Genomic DNA, 24453 nt, shown 5'->3' with positions numbered 1-24453 from the left:
GTGAACTTTTACTGAAACTTTATCTAACACGAATATAATAAAGTTTTTAATGTAGTCAGCTAACAAGATGTAAGAGTTTTAAGTGGGGATCCACGATTATGATAATTATAATTAATCTAGTTCAAGAATTTTCAGCCATAAATTTAATTACAACGCTGAAATTATACCTTTATGGTTGGAATACGTTATGTGAGCTAATTGCAATTTTATGTTGATGTCGTTAGTTCTTCTTCAAATAATTATTGTGATTTATATGGTCATTAGGAAACAAATTTGTAACAAAATTTGAATCTTGCTGGTACAAGAGATATATTATAAGGAACTTATTTAAGTTTTCAAGATAGTCACATTTCAGTCTGATACATTTAATTCTAAGAGTTTCTATCTTCGATATTCCCTCCCTAAAATACAATTGCTCCAATACAATTTCACAGTATTATTGTGAACAAATTTAACATCTAATAATTGTCATATATTTGTGATAAAACATGTCAAATCAGCTTAGTAGAAATAAAGCTATAGATTCCCAGCTCAATTTGTGCAGCGACTGAAGACAATATTTTACGAGAAATTCTGATGGAAAACCATCATTTCCCAGATTTGTCCGCTCAGCAAATTAGTTTCATTTCCTAGTAATACAAAGAACTGTGCTGGATTAAAATGACCTTCCAGCTTCGATTTTTCAATTGTCTTAGCCCAGTTTTTCTCAAGTGTCCATTACCATTAACGATATCATTAATCCAGAATAATGTTTTTAATTAAACTGAACTCCCCACTTGAACACTGATTTATTTTACCTTCGGAGCTGTCTGTTGGCGAGGATGACGCCCATGAGCGCCAGATTGGCGGCCATCCCCATTGTGCCCAGGGCGAAGATGAGGGCGGCTTCGGCGGTACCCCCCGGGTGGCACTGGAACACCCTGGTTGCGTTTAGACTTGCGTTTGCTGCGCTGCTGCCGAACCGGAGGTTGGCGCCTATCATGGCCACGGCTGAGCCTAAAATAAAAAATGAAATATTTAATTGTTGTAAGGTCGCAGCTGCCACATTTTTTTTCTTGGATTTAATATTGTTGAAGTACATAAATATTCTATTATTTCCTTTTCTGAAAGTAAAATGTGACAGTTTTCCCAGATACTTCATCTTACATAAGGGAAATTGAAATTGCTTTTGTTGGGTATAGAATATAAACGAATAAATTTCATTGAAAACAACGCATTACGCAAACATCGGTTACCATACATAAACATTTATGGTAAATATTTACTCGAGTGTTCGTGACATCGATCTTAAAAAAATTAAATTGTGTGGTGTTATCTCATAAAAATATAATAACATAAACTAGACACACTCATTCAATATTTAAGTGTATGTTTTATATCTGAAGGAATAAACATGTAAGGAAGAAAATAAATGTGTACAATTATATTGAAACTTTCACACCAGAAATAAAATATATCAAATAAGAAAAATCGTTGTGATAAACACAAAAAGAATCCTTGGAACTGCGAAAGAATTATGTGAGAACGTTTCCACTTCCATGTAAAATATTTGTTATCGTCTTGGCCATAAATAAAAATAAATATGCTCTTAAATATACCATTTAAATCAAAAAAACAATTAAAAATTTCCTTGATTTTAGTTCTAATTATCTGCTCCAGTTTTTCCACCAAATAAAAACTGAGCATCATCTGTGACAGATCCTGTAATTTCCCTAGATAACGTTTTTTTTTTTCGTATGTGGGCCGAGTGAAAAAATTGGGTCAGTCGTTGGACGAGTAGGTGGAGAACAGTGTAGACTGCGAACCCAACTAATAAATCTGATGACGAACGTACAGACGGCGCCCGTTAGTTTCCATACTTGGGCTCAACTAATCCGATAAAAGACAACAGCGATATTCCCGGCTGATATACGGGAGATACCTACTTGCGTTCCACCCGGTTATCTCTTCCAGACTGGTTTAAAAAAAGGATTTAACGAAATAGACAAACTAGGATAACGATCTAATGTCTATTTTGGGATCAGGCGACGACGAAGCTGAAATAACATTTAAATAAGTAAGAATGGATGTTTTGTCACAGCTTAAAGCATTTTCTAATGAAATTCTCTATCTCTAACTGATTGATTTTGGCAGTTAAACAACCATTTTAATATTTAAAAACAAATACTTTTCTACTTCTGACATAATTTCTAATAGTACAAATAACCCCATCGATTCGTGTATCTAATTTGTCTTGTCTACAAAAATTTAAGTCAAAAAATAAGTTTTCTATTATATTAAAAAAGTTACATAATACAGTTTTATGGGGGAGGTCACTTGAATTTCAAGTGAATCCATATTGAACTATTCTGATATAAACGAGAATAATAAAGTATAATATAAAAGTGTTCTTATTTGTTGGCATTCTGCCAAATACAACAAGAGGATGGGCAGTAGATTATTAAAATTTAAGTATACTTTGTAATATATCTAACTACATTATATATACAGTATAATCTATTTAAGATGGAAACACCCGTGTAACTTTTTTATTTAATATTCTATTTTTATGAATGATACCTCAAAAGATAGACACTCAAAATCTTCATGCATAAGAATTGTTTTATATATATTTTACAAAAAAAAAATAATATCTGATGAATTGATATTTCCAGTTTCATATTTTATTTCATAATTTAATTGGTTTAGTTAATATAAAATAACATAAAATATAAAATAAATACGACACTGTGTGTTATTTACTATGTAATATAATTTTATAATGTATAAATTCTATAAAAAGTACGAGTAAATTGATACTTGTTGAAGTATAAGTTAATAAAGTAAACAAAATAACAATTTTATCAATGCATAACGCTCATATAATTTGTGATCGAAGTCAGGCATTAAAACTAATTAAAAACAAACCCAAAAAGCATGTAATAGAAGTACTCATCAATTGAAAACAAATTTATGTTTGTTTACCAATTTAAACACTGACGTAAATTACATTCGTTTGTTTTTGTTTGTGCATAAATAAAAGCCCGATGCGAAATGTCATGTAACTCCCATTTATTTCAGTCGCTGTAACATTTATTTTCCACATAACTAACTAATAAATATCATCAAATTTTGGTTCTTATTGCAAAAAATGCAAATAGCACTACAGACGCAAGATTACAGCTGTTTCGTTTTAATTTAGACATTTGTAATTTTCAATTTATATTCAAAGCCCGAAATTTATTTTCAAATGTAGAGTGTCAGAGGCGTTAATGGATTGCACAATTTACATTTCAGAACGGAACCTGAATTATTTAATGGTAAAAACCTGTCTGAAATATAAAATAATTGGTAATTGATTGGAGCCGACGTGGAATTCTTTCGTTAACGAAATTATTAATATTTATTAATGGAAATTAGCATGATGTTTGCTTATTAAAAATTAATTGTTGATTTTAATTTCAGATTATTGCATGCCGTTCCATTCGGGGCGACGATTTAAATAAAATTCGAACGTAACACGGTCACGTTGTCTTTTTTTGTTTGGTCCCGCAACTTTCATATCGCCAAAAGAGGAAATTTGATTTCCCTATGCAAATATTCCGGTAAAAATGTGACGCACAAAAAATACTTTCCAGGGCGACTTTAATTAATTCTACATAAAAGAAAGCAATTAATTGAATGAGGAAATTAAATTTATGCGCCATAAGTTTTCAATTAGTTCTCAATCGAATTAATTAAGGAAAACTAGTCGTAAGTTCAACGGTTTAATGTAAATAATAAATTACTCAAAGTGTTTGAGTTGGTTGAACTGTTGAATAAAGGCAAACCGGTAACTTCACAAAATGTGCATGAAAATATTCATGAACTAAATTCATTATTCAAAAACTTTCACCGATTCTATTTACCTTCGAACTACAAGAATTACTTCATTACATATTTATGCACGTTAAAAAGAAAACTTTGCTTGCGATTGTTTTATATATTTTATGATTTTGATTGTGTGTACCCGTGCAATATGTCAACATCACTGCTGATCGGCTTTATTGGATGATTTATTGACGTAGCCCCGTTTCCTGTTATACACACACTCAAGGAAACGGTGACAACAATATAATAAGATGAAATTTAATATAATACTTTAAGGGAGCACACCCTGGGACATTCAAATTCGTGGAGGTGTCGGAGTGGAAGTTTGCTTAGAATCTAATTTAATTTTCTAATATCCCAAATGGAAATTCAATTTGCGAAAAGCCGATTGTGACTTATTTTATTACAGTGCCTTAGTGTATTGTAACCCCGTTTCGGGCTGCGTATAATTAGACGAATCGAAGTTACACAGATTACCCAACTTGGCTACAGGTTAATTTTAGCGAGGACATTAATTAATCTTATAATGACAGCATTTAATATAAAATTATACATTATTCTTACTGCATTCATTAAATGGAGAATATTTCATAAAAATTATTAGTATTCTCCCCATTTTCCAATATATATATATATATTTATATTTTATAAATCATATTAACAGAATTATAATTATTAACGTTGCAAATTAATGATTTATTGTTTACAGACGTATTATATTTACCATTTAACTTATTATGTTCAACAGTTCTTGTATATAATTGTTAATTTGTGCAAAATTTGCAAAAACTAACAAATTGGAAAATCAGCATTTCATACTATGAATAATTAATATTGCAGATTAATCGAAATTTCTAATTTTAATGTGCAAATTAATTATGGATAAGCTTTGATATTACTAATAAAAGTTTAAAATTACAACAATGGATACTGAAAAGCATAGGAAAAATTATTAATAATTGATGATTGGATTTGTTATTCCCAATTTTCATTTGCCAATTGATACTGTTTTCGCTTCAGTTTGCCTGTAATTTTATTATTGACATTAATCATGTAATTCACGTTTATTTTGTTGAACAATGTAACAGTTTATCATTTAAAAAATTATTTGACAAAAATGCACAATTCGAAAAATTTATATGATCAATAATTTTTAATTTTTCTTCCAAAATTGAATTGAATATTAGAATGATAGTTTAGTTTACTGCTAATTAATTATTAATATGTCGTATTAAATATTGTGAAAAGATACAGTATTAATGTTTACAGAAGCTGAACACGAATTAAAGGTTGATATAGCAACACCAATAATGTTTGTCCATAAATGGAAACTCATAAATAAGTCTCTGACATAAAATTTATCAACACTATGTGGTGAATCATTCATATTTTCTGTTTTATTATCTTTGTTAGAATACAACACTAATTTTTCATGCTACAATGTTGTGTATATACCGTTTTTAGACATTTAAATTTTGGTGAATGCGCAAATTAAATTCAAACTCCAAAAATTATAAAAAAAATTTATTTAATATATTTAAGGTGAATATAATTCATTTCCCATAGATTATTTATTTCAAAATTCCTTGTATTATTTAAGTACAAATGTTAGTAAATATTTGGAACATATAATAATAATGTTAAAGATTGAAATTTCATCAGTAATCTTAATAGTATTTGTAATTTTCAAAATTTGGCGAATGCGCTAAATAGATTTAATGGAAACATTTTTCATTCCTGAAATTTCAAAACTTTAAAAACATTTGTAATTAGTAAAATTTAATGCTATTAGAGTAATTTTTATAAAACTGGATAAGTTTCAGTATTCAGAATTGTATTTTAAAAATATATAATGCTGCAAAATGTTTCCAATTATTTCAAATTTTGGTGAATGCGCAAATTTATGTTATTACAAAGACGTATTTTATTTTATACTGAATAATTTTCACCTTTCACTTTAAAATCAATGCTAATTAAATGAGCCCCTTGGTAACATTTCCCCAATACTCAAATTGGTTTACGGGAGCCAATTTTCGTGAACAAATATTTCATGGACAATAAACGACAATGTATTATTCTAATTCCGAATCCATTCATATTGTAGAACAAATTTTGACCAGTACAATTTCCCATTATCCACGTTTCGGCTGTAAACATTGTTGCGAGAGTTTCCTCGACTAAATTTACTTATTTAAGTTGTTCGCATTGTTATGTGGATGGAAAATTAAATTTCCACGTACACCGAAACGAGTTGGGATACCTCATTTAGACCTACGGATTAGTAGCAGCCAACCTTGCCTTAACTAATTTAAATTAAAAGAAAAAGGAAGCACGGATGGGTGGCGTCTGTATCTTAGTACAAGTAATTTTTTATTAAATCCAAGAAAAGGTTTGTGAGGATAAATAGCGTATAGAGAAAAGTGCTCCCTCTCAACTCCCTTTTTTATGTAAATGCCGGTTTACTTTTTGAATTCAAGGATCGTTTGAAAGGCGCATCCTGCAGCGTAAAACTTCTGAAGTGGCACGAATCCTTGATTTACATTGTACTAGGGCCACACTCAAAAGGAGGAAACAATATAAATATAAAATTGCACACACACACACACACACACACACACACACACACACACACACACACACACACACACACACACACACACACACACATATACATAGTAGAATCAACAATGAAATATTTATCAAGGAAGTGCAAACAAATATTGTGTCGTGTCGAGTGTGACAAAGTTTACGGAGATAGGAGAAGTCGGAAAGTCATTTGGCGTTTGTAGCCCCGGGGTGGACGTAAAACCATCGGCCAAGAAAAGGTTAATTTTTGTGCGAAGCCCGCGAAACTTTTCTTACGCCCTAATCTAGGCGAAAGTTTGTTGGTCGGATGCCAAAAGGCGTATCCGTCTTATCCCGGTCCTACGTGGAATATCAAAGCGGGTGAAACTGGGAATTGTACGGGCGAAAAGGTTAATTCTTTTCGGTTCACACGATTTATTTCGTCGTGTGATTAGGACAGTTTGTTTCATTGTATTAATTGTTGGTGGGGGACGTCAGAAAATTTAATTACATTGCTGGAACTCGATATAACTTTTTCTATGAAGCCTCGAAAGTTCATCAAAATATACTGAGTGTCCTTAAACGTCACCAACTGTAATTATAACTCAATAATAATTCTATAAATTGTTTCATCTCTTGTAAGCTTTTGATACACAAAATTTCAATGTATACAAAGTATTTTATCTGTAACCCAATTTAACTTGATATAAGAAAAGAATGATGGTGTTACAAATCCTTGATTTGATTAGTGGAACGTTATCAATTTCAATTATTTTTTATACTTTGAACCCAGAACTATTTAGAGACAAAACAAGCTTATAAATCATTTCCCGTCACTTTATCAAGCACAATTTGCCTAAAGGCCCACTTTTTGTTTTTCTTCCATCTTAAACGATGCGCTCGAACAGAGCTTTACACTTTTGGCCATCTATTTACAAGCGTCTAATGCATTTTCCACATTTTCACGACGAGATATAATATGAGTTCTAGCTGAAGGCGGTGAATCACTCGGAATATGCCACGAGTTGGAACAGCCTGCGATATCATAATATTTATATGTCGATTAAGAAACCCCAAGAAAAAAGGTCGTCTCCAGATAAGCAGCTGCTCCCGTGGACTAGTGCGAATTCCCGAAATTTTCCAACCCGTTTCAGTGGGCGCATTAAATTTTACGTACTAAAATTTTGATTAAATTTCCGTTATCCGATGTTGTGTGAAGTTAATTTCGCAATTTTATAATTGAAAGTTTATTGAGTAATAATTTATCTTTGTCGATACCTGTGCACAACATAACAATAAATTTTCAGCATGCGGCATCGAATAAGCCATGCGGAATTCGAGGCTTTTGATATATGATTTATATAATTTTTTCACTCAATAGAAAACATTCGTTCGAACAAGCCATTTGCAAAATTTAATGTATTCAATATTTAAAACACCAAAGAATCATAATTATTCATTTTTTACGCATTTAAATTATGTACATTTAATTAAAAGCTGAACGAATGGAAAAATATGTCAATTTTCTTTGTTTCATTATTAATTTCTTTGGAATGTATTTGATTTTATATTCGTTCATTTATTTTAGAAGAGATATATAAAATGTCTTCATCAAATATAAAAAACAATTTTTTAATACAATTTTGTATAAAAGAAAAAGTAAAAATTATTTTCCTGAACATTTTATTTAATAAAATTCTTTCACAATCTCAAACATGATATTTATACCAAAATTACATTTGAGTTTCTAAAAATTAAATTAAAATACAGAATTGGATTGATTCAATTAGTTAAATTTCATATTAAAATTAATGTTTGTATAATTTTAATATTAATTATTTTAAACGTAAATAAATAATTATTTATAATTGCTTATTATAATAATAATTAATGAAATCTTTTTTATAAAATTATATATATTACATAAAATTAATCATATTATTAAAATATACACAAATTAATTCAAATTTAAACCAATAATATTTAAAATAAGTTATAAAATGTATTGATTTTGCTTATTAATTAACTTTAGTATTGAATTAATTAAATTCTATATCAAATTCAATTGTTAAAAATTTATTTAAATATATTTTTTGTGCAAAAATCTTAGTTTTTTTAATTAATATTGATGATTTGCTTTGAAAAAGTAAATAATGGCATTGGTGACAGTTAAATTAAGAACAAACGTGCTAATTCAGAAGTTTGTTCCTTTGAGGATGGATGGCATCTCAGTGCCTAATTACGAGACACCGTCTCCCGAGATTTTTATCTTGTTTGACACAGAACTACCTAAAAATTAAGAATTCTTTCTTGTTCTATAAAAAACATTAAAGAGTGGATTGTCAAAGTTGGAATTTCCAACTAGGAACGGGGTTTTAAAATGCAAAGACATTAATCAGATTATTCTTTGGATGTCCTTTTATGCCAAGTTCGTTCTGGCACTTCGTTTCCTATTGGAATATAGATTATTTCATTTATCTGTTTAAAACGATCTTCAGTATTATCCGGACGATATATTGTTCTAGATTAATGAATTTGAAACAAATTAAAAATCGCCGAAACTGCAGTCAACTTTTAATCGCTGTTCAAATTGGAATATTTAAATTTTGAGCAGTTATTGGGATGGATTTCAAAGCAAACGAATTCCACTAATTAAATTTGAACACTCATTTACACCTGTTGACTTAGGATTTGGGCAAATTAATAATATTCTTTTTTTCCAGGTGAGGCAATATTTTGACTATAAAATTTTGATTAATTAAAAATAAAGTAAGTATTTTAATTAATTCACCATTCAAATCAATAATGAATTAAACCAATGATTTATTTTAAACTTATAAATATTGATAATTTTTAAAATTTAATTATTTGACTCAAACTAAACCTGAAATATTCATTATTCGAAAAAAAAACTATATAGTAATGTGACTTGGTGTCTAATTAATTGAATGAGCGAAAGAGGGAACCTTCACAATGAAGATGCATCTCCGGAAGTGGAGGAAACGAATTAGTGATTAACTAGGAGTCCGAGATCAAAGCTGTCGCATTTGTTATGTAGAGCTGAGGACGTCGCCTTTTGTCGCAATATTCCTTCCTCTTCCAGATTCGTTTTCGAAAGAGGCTAATTCCTTTTACAAAAGCTTTTTATTGTGACGAATTCATTTTTATTACAATTATATATATAAAGGTAGAATGCAGAATTATGTTCATTATGTTAATTGACTTCCTCTTTATGAATTTTGGTGGAATAATCTTGGATCTTACAGTTAGTTTTTATTTTTATTTCTGAGTAAAAATACCGGGGATAATTATAGTTTCATATTTCATTGTCTTCCTGACTTTTATGATTTTGTTACAAACCCCATTCTGCCATCATCCCCTTGTTTTATGCCGCTCGAGCACCTGGCATTGGTCACAAAAATACTCAAACAAAAAATAACCGTCGGAATTAAATTGTATTCGGTCGCCCTGTGGATTTATGATTTTTTGCGAGTCATTTAAATTTCAAATGTATCATGTTACACATTTAACCGGCGCACACAACTTTTCTCATTTTCCTCATTCAATGCATGATTCGCATTCAAAGCCAAAACTGTTAAAAATGTGTTTGACATCGACATTTTTTTTGTTATTAGATAGATTTCACAGGTTGAAATTGTTCGTCCACTAATATCTCGAGTAAGAAATGGTCGAGGGTCTCAGGAATTAACCTCATTTGAACAGGCTTAGGGAGGATAGTCAGAGGATCAGGGAAATTAAAAAGAGTTGATTAACTTGTGTCCACTGTGGCCGAGTTAGAAACCACCGTATATTTTCGGGGACACTTTGTATATGGGACTGAAGACCGACTGATCTTCCCTAGCAATAAAAAACAGTGGAATATTGGTATATTTTTAAGATTTATACCAATAAATATAATTTTTGTCTGGGTTTTGAATTTTATTAACAAACAGTTGAGGATATTATTCATGTATAAGTGCATAAAACTTAATGAGTTTAGGACAGCGACGTCATTAAAGGGTTTTACTGCTGGAATTTAATCCTGAGACTGGCAACACTCAATATATGAGTAAAGTTTCTGTCGCTGGCGGGCTGATGAAAAACTTTAGCCGTCCGGAAAAACAGTCCCAGTCCGAGTTGGTAACGTTCGTATGTTAAAACTGATTTATTCCGGCTTTTATAACTGATTGAGGCCATGTTGAGTCCTGGAGGACGATCTAAATGCGTAATAATAACCGAGGACAACAGCAATAAAGAGGAGCTTGAACTTAATAGATGTTATCTGAAAGGGGGGACAATAAAATAAATACACGCGGGATATCGGGAAAGATGCCGAACAAAGAAAGTTGTTCGGAACACAAATAAAGTGAATGCGGTTTCAGGAGGCGGAGGCGGAAAGAACAACAACAACACACACATATTGAGTTTAATAAATCTAATACGTTGAGTCAATAAGGAAAATTACAAGTGTAAATATAGTATGGGTTTTGTTTTCTCTTATATAACAAATAGTCTGGAATTGATCATGCCGAAACCTTTTGTGAACTGATTTTGTTTGTCGAGTTTCAAATTAATTTATAAATAACTTTAGTGTGTTCCATTTCTAAATATAAATAAATTCATAATAAAGGAATTTATGAAATGCTAATGTAATTTAAGAAATTGTGTTTATTCCCTGTATAAATATTGAGCTAATTGCACTCGCAGTGTTTCTAATTAATCTAATTAATTTGTATCGTTTGGTTTAGAGTTTAGTTTAGAATTTACTTTACAATTTAAATAGTTGAACAGTTTGAAAATCATGAACTAAATGTTGAATAAAATTTCATCGTTGTGTAATTAAATGTATTTATTTTCATTTTTCAAAATGAACTAAATAAAAAATTACTTTTACAACTGTCTTACAACATTAAGTAGTAAAACTTTTATCTTTGTCTCTAATTGAATACTGCATTTGTCAAAAGTTAAACGTTTTATGTAAAGCTTTAGGAATAATTTATCTTTAATTAAAGTTTAAAGTCAGTAACAAGGCTTAAAATCAGATTTTAATAGCTGCTATATAATTATATTAAAGCTATTAAATATATTATATTTTACTCTTTTTCTGTATGAAAAGCAGAATAATTTATATTAATTAATATTTAATTTACTACCTTAAATTAATTAAATTTTGATAAATTCCTAAATATATGCACATATTCTGAAATTATTTATTTAAACTTAACATTCGAGTAATTATTTTTTAAATATATATTTAAAATACATTGATCAAATAAGTTTATTTGAAAAATATTTTTAGTATTAATTAATCATTGTCAGAATTAAATTAAAATATTATATTTAATTCAACAAATTTGAATGATTTTAATATTTACGAAAGTAATAAATTATTTTAATGAACTACAATTAAGCTAAATTAACTAATAAAATGGAATGAAGGATTTAAATATTAAAATTAAGTACGCAATTCAGTTTAAATTGATTAAATAAATATATTTTAAAATTTTATTTAAACTTAAAAATATTCATTTTAGTTGTAAAATAAATAAATTAACACAGAACATATATTTTTATCCTAATTCAGTTGGAATATATTGAATCAATTTTAGTTCCCATTAAAATTTAAATCGAAATTTGTACTTCTTCCTGCAATTTATGGAGTTTGAAATCAACTTTCACATCTCCGAAGGTCTTATCGTTGTCTCTTCTAAATGGTAATTTCGAGGCACTAAGCCAAATTAATTTAGCCTCGAAACTTTGAAAAATTCGCATGCCATTTTTTTTGGATTAGGCGAGGGAAACTTTGTACCGCCCTTAATGAGATTTCGAGTACGTCACCTTGTAATCGTGCAGGTGCAAAAAAAGGTAGTTAATCAGGAAATAACTTCGAAAACAATGAGAGTGGAGGCGGATAATTTTAATAACAATTTTTTCCTGGTGTAAGGTTGGCGGGTTTAATTAAAAATGCATGTACTTGTTTATTTTCTTAGTTTATTACATACGTAAAAGATACATACCTGCGGCCATTTTCGGTCGTTTCTATCTTCTGCCTCGGTTTTATCACACTAACATTACATTAAACATGCAGTAGATACGTACATATTTTATTTTAATTTCTCGAAACATCACATATTTTTATACAATTTAGCCTCAGCTTAAAAGTTTGTTCTTCCTTTAGGTGTTCAATGGAAAATACGGTAATTTAATATAATTAAAATTGATAATATATCTTTGTACATTAATATAATTTATGCCAACTCATCTGATTTAACAAACTAATGGATTGGTGTCGCGAGATGAAAGAGGATACAACATTAACCCAATTAAACTAGTTACACCCCGAACTCGTATCTTTTGAGGAGCTTAATTATATTACTTCTAAATGTCTTATTCATCAGTTTCGCCTCTCTGCCAATCAAAAATAAATTGCCAAATTATCCGATGACCTTTTAAAAACCATTTATTGTTGATTTGTTCGATCAAATCCTGAATTTTTTCTGATCATATTGTGTGCAATAAAATTTTATGTAGTATTAAACAAAATGAAACGGTCGAGTTAAGCCCACTTTATCCACGTACTTGTCGCGTATTTGAACCGCTGTGTTCCCATTAATCGGTCCTTTATGTTCCATATCAACCGAATTATGGGTTACATAAGTCAAATTTAAGTGCGAAATACAGCATTAGTGAAGTTGGCTCTAAAGATAACACCAAATTTCTGTTGTTAATAATAACATCAAGTCTCAATAATCTTATTGAATGGCGATTATTCGGAGCCACGTTCTCTAATTATAGAGAACAATAATTTATAATTGTTATATTCAAGCATGCCAATTGAATTTTAGAATCAAAGATGAAGGGTGATAGTGGTTTATTTAGAAAAATTCTTTTTTAGGCACTTTAAATTTAATTGATAACTAGAAATAAGTATGAATAAATTAAATATAATATTAAAATTATTATTTAACATGTTTTAGTGTTTATTCTACTCGTTTTAAATAATTATAAACTAAAAAAATGCTAAACACATTCAATTTTACTTTAATAATTTGATGTTATTAAAGTTTAATTTGAAATATTTTCAATTATGAATCTTTTAATTTGCTTTATCAAGACTGGATATACTTGAAATTTCTTTTAGATAATTAAAATTAAATTAAATGAGAACATGAAGTTATTAATATTTCAATAATCTTAAAATTAAAGACAATTTATCGAGTCTATCTACAAAGAATCAAATGTAAATAAACTATACATAATGTAATCAATTTTCATTTTGTTTTTTAGTTATAATTTATAAACCACATATCTTATATAGCAATTTATTCTCTTTAAAAAATGGTGGATGCGCCTATTTTTAAAATAATGGTGGATGCGTCAACAGTTTAATAATAATACAATTAAATTAATTCATATTTAATTTAAAATATTTTTAGTGCCTCATTCGAATTGTGTTAATGGTTGTTGTATGTTAACAGTGTGAGCCATGGTTTCGCTAATTCGCTTGATAATAACGATCGTGCAATCCTGATTGAAAGGCCAAGTAAAGTGGTTAGCCGACAATGGTGGGTGATTACACTGTGGTTAGTTTATACTCCAATGGTACGGGGAATGTCGAGTCCCACGTTTAATACCATTTACACACAGATGTACGGGAAATTCGGGATTTATCGCCTGTCTGAACCCGACATCCGTTTAAATTCAATATTAACACTTCTTGCTGAAAAAAGCGAAGCCAAGATTCATGGTGGGCAAGAAACGCCGTCTGACTGACACCGTTCGCGTAGATTACACCTGAAAGTTACACCGCAATGTGTGCAGAACTTTGTGCCGTAATTAAATTGGACGAGGGGCGTTGATTACCACATCTCGGTGCGCCCTCCTCAAACACTGGAGAATGTGGGGGTTACGCGAAACTTTCCCGTGCTGGCGAAACTTACATCACACGGATTTTTGTTGCATTAGGTCAACAATTTCGCCCTCCCAATCCTTTGATGTGTACGGGGTTATTAACAATATTTTGGCCACACGTAATATTTATAAATTAAAAATCTCTTTGCTTAATTATGGGCTTACCGGATTAAGTCCGGAATATTTAGCAAATTCAATTTAGCTTCCGTAGTTCGTGCATAAAACATGCAATTGTTGAGAGTGAAAAGTAGTTTAGGAACAGCTCCTCCAGGGACATTAGCGGCGCATAAATTTCTACGTGTGTACTCGGTGCGTTCACGGGGCACCGGAAGGCGTACGGGTTCAAGGGCTTAAAAAGTTCCCGAACTACTTTAAAACGATTTGCGGTTTTTACGGGCCGCACAACACGAAATATCACTTATGAATCAAAAAGCTCCTTAATGCATGTTTTGCGCAAATAATTTGTCGTAGCGACTTTTCGACTCTCGCAATGTTTCCAACGAGGCCGGGCCGGGCTTTTATTGCGCCTTTCGGTTTGTTGTATGATTTATTAAAATTCTCGAGGGTCGCTTTCACCTTTACGTTCCCTTTTCTTACTTGTTTTTATGTTGTATTAGTTGCGGAAACGGAATAATTTCGTCAAAAGAATTCTATAAACAAAGTCGCTGCCTGCGGCTTGTTAGTGCCGGAATGTGTTGATGTGCGGTGTAATACCGGATAAGTACGGGAGTTAAATTAAATTCGGTTGTAAATGGAGTTCTCGTCTCGGTCATTTGGAATACGTCAATTACTTCAATCTTGTCGGAATGTCCGTATCAGGCGCAAATTATATATGTATGTGTACTACTGTGGTGGCTCAAGGAGTAAACTTGATTATTTTTTGGATTCGTTTACAAAATTTATACTTTGAATACTATTATAGTGTTTGATTGATTAATTCATCGGAATTGTTGTTCTTTGTGAACCTTCTCCTTTTGAATTTAAAGGAATGTATTAAATGAAGCTCATTAGGTCTTTGGGTGATTAACGATATGTCACGATGGGCTCTCCTGAATATTATTTAGAAGCTCACTCAACCCCAAAAGTGTGTCTATTTCCCATGCAATCCTCTCCTCATTTATTGATTCTCTTAAAAAGATTATTGACCACCACAATTTATTTATGTAGGTCAATAGTTTTTATCAAACTTTTAATTGATTTTTTTTATTCATTAATACTAAAACTAAATTTTTTTATATATTTTAGCTATATATTTCTTTTAAAAATTGTGAATGAGTCATAAATTTAAAAATGGTACAGAGAAACTTTTATTTATATTATAATTCATTTATTATTTAATTTTAAATTCGTATTAATGTAAATTTGAAGATATTATTCATAAATAAATGTATTTTAGAAACTTATTATTTTTTGAAAAAATGGTGAATGCGTTAAATATTTTAAAATGATGTACGATTAACTTTCAATGATATTTTTATACAACTATTTTTAATTTTAAGCTTGTTTTGTAATAATTAATGTAAATTTGTGAACATTATTCATAAATGAATATAGTTTAGCAACTTATAATATTTTTTAAAAAATGGTGGATGCGCCAAAAGTTTTCAACATGGTATCATCAACTTTTAATGTTATTTTAATTAACTTTATGCTTGTTTTGTAGACATTATTCATAAATGAATATATTTTAGCTTATTGTTTTTTGATAAATATTGTGGATGCACCATAAAATAATAAACAATCAACTTTCATTTAATTAAATTAAATCATTATTTTTAATTTTAATTCGATACTATTATTCATGAGTTCACATACGGTACTAGTTTGAGTTCATAAATAAATTTGTTATTATTAAATATTTATAATAATAATAAATCAACACAGTTTTCGTATTTGAAGAAATGTAAATAACAAATATATTTTGTATTGGATTATTTTAATTAATATATTATATATTTTTCATAAAAAATCCAATATATGTTGTAAACATGAAAAATTATACAATTTTGTTCAGTAAAATATCTCCATAAATCCATACCCCATATTTTATTTATTCGCGTGCTGAGAAAGTGTAAAAAATACATTCATATGCTTCGTTATGTCTTTGATATGATTAATGGCGTGTCATGGAAAGGATTTTTTCCAGACACGAAACGTTTAAAGGGTGCGTTAGAAAATGTCCATTGCCAGTTTAATAAAATCAAACCATTAATATGGCTGATGTGTGCTGCGTTAGTGTTGCCAAAGAAAGCTTCGGAAATAGAAAATCTTTTTATTGATTAACCATTAAGCAACTATTTTTAGAGGGAGCAAAACAAACATTTTTGAATCTGTCTATAACAATAATAATGCAGAGATTTCGTGGGGTATTTTTATATTTAATTTCTCGATAGAAGTTTTATTACTCCATCGTGGAGACAATGAGATACGTCAATGCATGAGATAAGCGTTTTCTCTCAGGAAGAAATACTTTGGTTAGCATCACTCAGATCCCAATTGTCTGTAATATATTCTTTTGTGAATTTCCGTTTTATTGGATAATAAAGATCGTAATGGTCTATGAGAAGATTAGGCTCTCCAGTAATGGAGTTTCTGAATTTAAATTTAGGTGGACTGGATATGCACTTTCTTCATGAATCATGTAACATTTTTTACAATTAATTCTTCTGCTGACTGAATATTTTTTTATTTTTTTACATTGGTATAATTTTTATTAATTTATTCATTTATTTATTTATTTATATTTTAACCATTAATTTATTTTAGGTAAGGCTATGATAGTTACAAATATTCAATAATATTCGAGAAATTGAATTAATTTATATAATATTTAAAATATAATTTCAATAATTTTTTTTATAAAAACAAAACTTAATTTAAAAAATTAGTTGAACAAAAGTTATGAAACTTTAAAAACTTCTTTTAAAATGTTTTGAGACAATCAAATTCTTCAAAATAAAATTTATTTTTAAGGTAACTTCATTAATAATTAGTCAATATTAATTAAATTAAAATGAAACAACCATTTTCTACAACATAATGAGAAACCTAGAGTGTTAATTAAATTACCGTATTTTCCCTAAAATATTAAAATTCGAGTTCACATAATTATTAACACATGAACACACCCCCAAAAAACCATCGACCAAGTCCACATCAGCGTCCCATTTCCGTCAAACCCAACTCCAAATTCCTCCGAACAATTTTTCAAGTGACAAAAAAAATGAATTTAAATTGATCTCGCAAATGAAAAAAAAAAAGTGAGTTTAAATTGGTCGTGACGTAACGCGCGCAATTAGAAACGGGGGCGCAGATCTCGATGCGGGTGCCACCGCGTGTTCCGTCCGCGGTGTACGCGTTGATACTGCAAAGGATGCTGCGAGAGAGGCGCGCCGTCCCGACGCGCTATTCTTCCGCCATCCAGGAGATGGATCGCGGCCGACCAGCGTCCCGACGCTGCTCCGACGTGCTTGAAACGCGGTCACGGCGGTACTTTTCGAGTGCCTTCGTGGTGGTTTGGGACTTTTTTCGATATTTGGTATGTAATTTAACTAAAATTTGTTATTAAATTTTAAAAAATAGTTTAATTAATTGGTTAATTACGAAAATAAAAGTAATTAAATCATAATTGACTTTTAACAGATGATTTGATTATATTTTATTAATTAAAATTTAATTTAAAAAAAAGAACTTGTTAACTTGTGTATTTTAAAATATAAAATTATTTAAAAATTCTCATATTTCTATTAAATATTGATAAATTAAAAATAATTTGTTAATTGACAAAATAAAAGTAATTAAGTTAATATTGATTTTTAAAATATATTGATTGGAATTATATTTTATTAATTAAAATTGAATTATAAAAAAAATAACTTTGATAAAAATGTGTATTTTAAAATATAAAATTATTATTATTAAAAATACTCAGATTTTTGTTAAATAGTTGACAAATTAAAAAAGTATTTCAAAAAATAATTTGTTAATTGACAAAATAAAAATTTATTTCAATAATTTTAAATAATATTTTGTAGATTATTGATACTTGACAAATGAAAAAATATTTTCATTTTATGACAGATATATTTTGTTTATTCATTACACGTATAAATGAATATTTCGTGGCTGTTTGAACATTTAGTTTTAATTTAAATCAAAACTTTAATCCAATTTTCCATTCTCTTTCACCATAAACGAAACCTGAAATCGAAACTTGTACATGTCCGAGATGAAAGCTGCATAACTGTACCCCTGAAACCTACAACAATCAAAATTATCAAAACTGAATCAGCTGTGGGTCTCGGTTGTCTGTCTGCATAATTCACTCGGGAAACTTTGTCGTGCACTGTGCATTTTATCGTCAGATACTTTTCCAAGACAATAATTTGTTTATCCGGGACAGTTTCATATAAATCCACACACCACCACTGAAAATGCAATCTCTGAAACATTTTTCTACAGCAATAAGGAATTCTGTTGAAACATGAAAAAATCTTATAAAATGTTTTTAAGTTGTCATAAAACAATGACGTTTTAAATTTAATAGCAATTAGTAGTTTTAAAACATTTTTGGGACACTAATTAAAAACTTTAAAAAGCTCCAAGCTTTTAATAATGTTGTAGTTCCACGTATAAACTTTTAATGCAGCTTCTACAATAAACCAGATATAAAAGTGATGAAGATAACTTTTTATAGGTGTACTAAACATAAGTTGCATGTTGATGCCGAGTTGTTTCCTCCATCCAATTAAATCACAAAACCTATTTTCAATAGTGTCAATTTTAATCCGAAATTAGAGTAGATAGGTGTATTATCGACAAATCCGAAATTAATTTTCGCAATATGATTACACGGTGTACGGGAAATCTAATATGTCCACGTGTACAGGCGACATTAAATATTCCGCACGCTGGTAATGGGTAATAATGCGGCCGTTTCGCCCCGGTCCATGTATCGGATTTGATGAATATATATGTGTGCGATCTAATCAACCAATTTAATTTGTGCACGGGCTCCATGCGGAATTTCGAATGTAATTCATTGATAAAATCGCCGTGTTTGAACAAGAATTTTTGGTTGAAAAATACTAATCCATAAATACAAATTAAAAACAGATTATGACAACGGCCGAACGGCACAGCAAAAAGAGTAATTCGTAAATTATAAAGGGATTATCGTAAATTTAATGTGACCTACCAAATGACAGGCCTACATTAAATTACATTGCAAAGACATTTTGTATGACATTTTACTTAACTTTACTTTAATAACAATGATTACTTGTCAGTAAAATATATGATAGAAACATCGGTGGCGAGATTATACATTTCTCCAACCCCGGCATCGAATTGAAACCGGTTTCGTTGCACAACAACCCGCCGACATATAGATAAATTCATCCAGCTGATAAAATACCATGTCAATAGAGCGGACGTAAAAAATGGCTGAAAAAAGAAATTCGAAATGCGTGTGTGTGTGTGTGTGCGGCAAAATAAATCTCTAAATTACTTTACATGCAACTTCCGTGGGGCTCCGTTCCACTTTTATTTGCGCGACTGATTCCACATAAAGAAGCACCAACGTCACAGGACTCGGTCCTATAAATCAATTTCAGATATACTCCAGTTAAATTATAAAATTATCCGGATTCTCTTGTGTCTGTTCCTTCATGTGGCGGCGGTGGCTTTTTTTTTTTTTCGTCTTAGGTCTCTTGGAGTCGTGTACACACATATTTTTCTGTTGGCTGGCGGGATATGGACCAAGGATTAAATAAGGATTGGGGTGGAAATTTCGTTTTTAGGTAATACAGTTGCTTTGTGTGTGGGTCTGGTGGTGATTGGGGCTAAAAATATGAAATGAGAAAGGAATTTAATTCACAATATTTTTCAAACATTGATCTGGTATTAATTATTGAAATAAATTATTAATAATAAATATTTCGATTATAATTTATTCTTCAGAGACAGAAGTCTTTTCTTACTTGAATTTCGTGTCAGGATATCCAGTCATCTTGGGAAGATTAGTCAGTCTTTCTCCTATTATACCCCCCACATATCTTCAATCACGGTAAAACAAAACAAAAATAGTTCCAATACAATTTTATTCAATGATTGAGCTTTATCGACTCATTGCTTTTTGATGTTGGGATTTTATTTAAAAGTAATATGTGAAAATGAATATTTATTTGATATATTCATGAATATTACCCTTTAGATTAAAATGAATAGAAAATTTGTTAATTAACAACGTCCAATTTAATTTAACATTGAAGAGAGCTTTTGTTTGATGTTTTTAGACAATAGAGAAGCTATACAGTAATGTTATATTAAAAGGTAATCAATATTTATTAATTTAATAATGGATGTATTATGTTTTCATAATTTTATTTCTAGTTTTCACAAAACGTATTGTTTTTTATTTTTGAAAGATTGTCTTTAGTTGAGACCCTTGTGTGATGTTTTTTTATTTATTAGATTAACATAATGAAGGCTTCAACAATGTATATAATAAATTAACTGGATACAATCAAATTTCAGTGCAAACATTTCAGTGATCATTAAACTCTCTCATCGGTTTCAGTGTTTCAGTGTTTCAACGTTTGATCACAAAAGGGTATTCACTCCATTTACAAGATAATGATATACAGTTTCCATGATCTTGTGGTTATATCAACAACACACCTGAACCGGTTATTATAAATATTTTCACGACTGTAATAAATAAAAGCAAACAATAATGAATTTAATCGCACTTTTATGTCTTACCTGAGTTGTTGATAAAATCAGACATTGCAGCAGTCTTTCAATCGGATTACTCACCATAAATCTTCCCGAACCCATTACGGTACAGGACCTTTGACAATTTGTAACTTTAACGTTGTACATCTGTACATCTCCGCATTTTGTGTAAAATATCCAGCAGCTTTAGACGAAACAAATGTACTTTCATTAAACTTTCCCCCCCGGAAAAACAGTATCAATTATATAAGTTTCGTTATCAGTTTTGTTGTCCAAGTTTTAATTTCACACGCTGCTGAACGGGATAATTGTACCTATTTTTTACGCCGGCAAGTTATGATAATGCAATTTGAAAATCCTGATTGGGCCTCGAAGATTAATTTCGGGGTTCCCTCGATTTTACTGTGGAAGTTTCAAGCGGAAAAGATCGCAACGACGTTTGATTGATGATGTGCGACATAATACACCTAATAATGGTTTTAGCTAAAGCTTTTTACGTATTTTTAATCATCCATCAATATGTTTGTGTGGAAAGTCACTGTTTTGTATTTTTGTTATACAGGGCTATTCTCATAACTGACTCATTAGAGGTTTATGGAGAACTAGAAGAGTAGATTTATGTACAAAACAACTATAATATGTTAATGAATTATCTTGTACCTTTTACTATTTGCCACAATAATAGAAAGAAGCTCAGTGAGCACTGAAGACATCAGAAGATACCCTAATAATAATAAAAGGGTAATTTTCTCTCGTTACATAATCACCCTGTATATTGACTGTACTCTGCTGTAAATAATTTAAAAATCAAACTTATCTTAGAATTCCTTTGGAACTGTTTGCAATTGTTTTTATAGGGGCTAATTGCTAAAGCCAACTCGTCCGGAATACAAAATTTAATAACCTAACCCAACAACTCCTTTAAAATTGACAGGAAAAATAAGCCTCATCAAATGCGGATCAGGCGAAAATTCTAAAATCAATATCGGGGCACTATCGAGACTTTTATTGCGCTTATTGGTAATACTTTTTGGCCGCGAAACACAGCCGTTAATCTCGGGCTTTCGCCGGACTAAGCGCAAAGAAAAAAACCTCCCCTTTTTAAATTTCATTAAGCCCAGTATTCGAATAAGTACTTTCATAATTTTTGAGAGTCCTCTCGCGTTTGTACGTGTTATTTTTTCCGCAAGTGTCGCTTTAAATAAATTAGGTGTCCGAAACAGACTTGCTCTTTTTATTTCCTCAAACAAGGGTACGTAATTGGGATGAATTTTTCAACAATGACCGAATTAGGCCGGTCCTTTAATCCGGGAAAAATAATTATGCGGGTAATCCTTGAAAAGCATACACTCGCATGCGGCGCTTTCCTGCTGACAATTAAGTTTTCATGCATTTCCGAAAATATAATTAATTTTGATGGGGTTTAATTCATTTTAAAAATTCATCTGGTTATTTAAATATGCACGTTTTAATTTTTGGGCAATGTATCGGCGGTTAATTTGCATTGGACCTAATTGTTTGCTAACAGATTGTATGTGCATGTAACTTCTGTAACATGGGGGTTGTAGTTTTGTTTACAGATGATCTATGGCAATTAATCAAGGCGCCCAACATTGGAATACGTGCACCATGTTGCGGTTAAAGAGGTGCCAACATCCGGTTTTAGTCAAAGTTTTGCCATTTGAATCTAGTAATACTTTTAATATTGGTTATAATTTGTAAAATTAATATTTAGTGTACGAATTTTGGTGCTTATAATAATTGTTTTATAATAAATTGTCATAAAACTTTGATATACAGAGGGATTCACCTAACTGGTACTTTAAAGTTTCATATATAACTATGAATTTGATATTATTATTGAAGTTACTGAGAGATATTATTAAAAACTTCTTTCTGACAATATACTTTATTTCATACTTTTAATAATATAATAATATATATGAATTTTCTTGAATATTTACAATGAAGAATAAAAATGATAATACGGAACTCCCTGTATAATATTTTAGTATAGTATTGATAGGACATGTTAGAAGAGTCTTTTGTTAATGTGTATACTAAAAATAAATTTTCAAAAACAACAATTGTAGATAATACAGATCTCAATTGATTACTCAATGCTGTTTAAATTATGGTGAATGCGCTTAATATAATATACGCATTCGCCATAATTTTAAGAATGAAAATAATTACATATATTACAATTTATATCGTGGTGAAATTTATTTAGGTTAAGTGGATCTTTTCTTATTGACAGCGTGTCTAAAATGCTCTGAACACTTGAAATAAAGTTAGTTCAAAATATCATTTATTATATGTCTCAGACAGAGACAAATGTTCATTTACTAGACTTTCTTTTACATTATATATTTTTTCCATTACGGTTTTTAATTGGAAAAGAAAAACCAGAAAAAAGTGTTTTTAAAGATATATAAAAATTTCAATATTTTTAAACGTCAAAAAAATAATTTAATAATTAATTACATTGTCATAAAATCATTTTCAGTCACATTTAAATTTAACTTTAACGTTAAATATGTTGGATTTAATGTTTATTTAAAATAAAATATATTCGAATGTTACAATATAACTTAATATTATAAGATATTAAGATGATTTCTATAATTCCTTTTATTAAACCTTAAACAATAACATTGGTTTAAAATTAACCGGATTAATTTCACATCAATCTTGGAGTTTAATTACACTTTTTCTCTACTTCTTCCTTTCGTCGCCTACCAAAGTTTACAAATAAGGAAACGATCTTTTTTGTTTCCGCACGTCGCATTTTTTCCTATCAGCAACGAAACATCCAATTCCGGCGCTGACAGATAATGATATATGCCTACCACCTGCAAACGCACAAAAATCCCGAAAACTGTCAGCCACATTTTTTATATGTGTAAACCTAATTAAACAAATAAAGTTTCGTCCTCGTCTGCAACATAAACGGAATGATATACGTCGCAGTGCGGGTGGGAAAAAAAAATAAAGTTGATTTATGTCCAAACGTGACTTTAAAATAGATGTAGGAACTTGGGTTGAAGTCAGATTTTTATCAAAACACAAGATTTATTTGCGTCCTATCAATAACGTTTATTGCTAGTTGACTGAAATTGTGTATAATATTTTCGTTGGTAATTTCGGCCCGTAACGATGTCAATGCGATATTGAATAAATCCGTGCATAAATCATATTTAGTATGTTCCAGCAAAGAGTGAATAATGTTACCCGTGTCACCATGCATTAAAGTCGATTCGATGTGTTCGTATTCATCATTTATAATTGGATGGCGTTTTTTACGAAATTTATCGTCGTGTCGAATGTCGAAATTGTTGTTGCTGTGTGAGATTTACAGTGGATGGCAATTTTGGCAGCTTTCCCTTT

General features: G+C 30.1%; 2 protein-coding genes and 1 long non-coding RNA gene across 3 annotated transcripts in view; 1 reads left to right on the top strand and 2 right to left on the bottom strand.

The window, feature by feature from the left end:
- LOC126265425 (uncharacterized) overlaps positions 1 to 12500 on the bottom strand; it is a 41972-nt gene extending 29472 nt beyond the window's left edge. The window contains exons 1-2 of the mRNA XM_049966937.1: positions 12432 to 12500; positions 798 to 996 (exon numbers count right to left, since the gene is read on the bottom strand). Of these exons, the coding sequence (XP_049822894.1) occupies positions 798 to 996; positions 12432 to 12441 (209 nt within the window). The 5' untranslated portion in view covers positions 12442 to 12500. The remainder of the gene's footprint in view (positions 1 to 797; positions 997 to 12431) is intronic.
- Positions 1 to 24453, top strand: part of LOC109594296 (midasin) — an 81672-nt gene that overhangs the window by 40240 nt on the left and 16979 nt on the right. The window lies entirely within an intron of this gene.
- Positions 18453 to 19628, bottom strand: LOC126265427 (uncharacterized). Its single transcript, XR_007547914.1, has 3 exons — positions 19607 to 19628; positions 18575 to 18752; positions 18453 to 18525 (listed from the first exon to the last, which is right to left on the bottom strand). It is a non-coding gene; the product is annotated as an uncharacterized LOC126265427 (long non-coding RNA).

This window comes from Aethina tumida, chromosome 4 (genome assembly GCF_024364675.1).
Source record: "Aethina tumida isolate Nest 87 chromosome 4, icAetTumi1.1, whole genome shotgun sequence".
NCBI lineage: Eukaryota > Metazoa > Arthropoda > Insecta > Coleoptera > Nitidulidae > Aethina > Aethina tumida.
The sequence above is the reverse complement of the archived record's forward strand: the minus strand, read 5'-3'. Positions and strand labels throughout refer to the sequence as shown.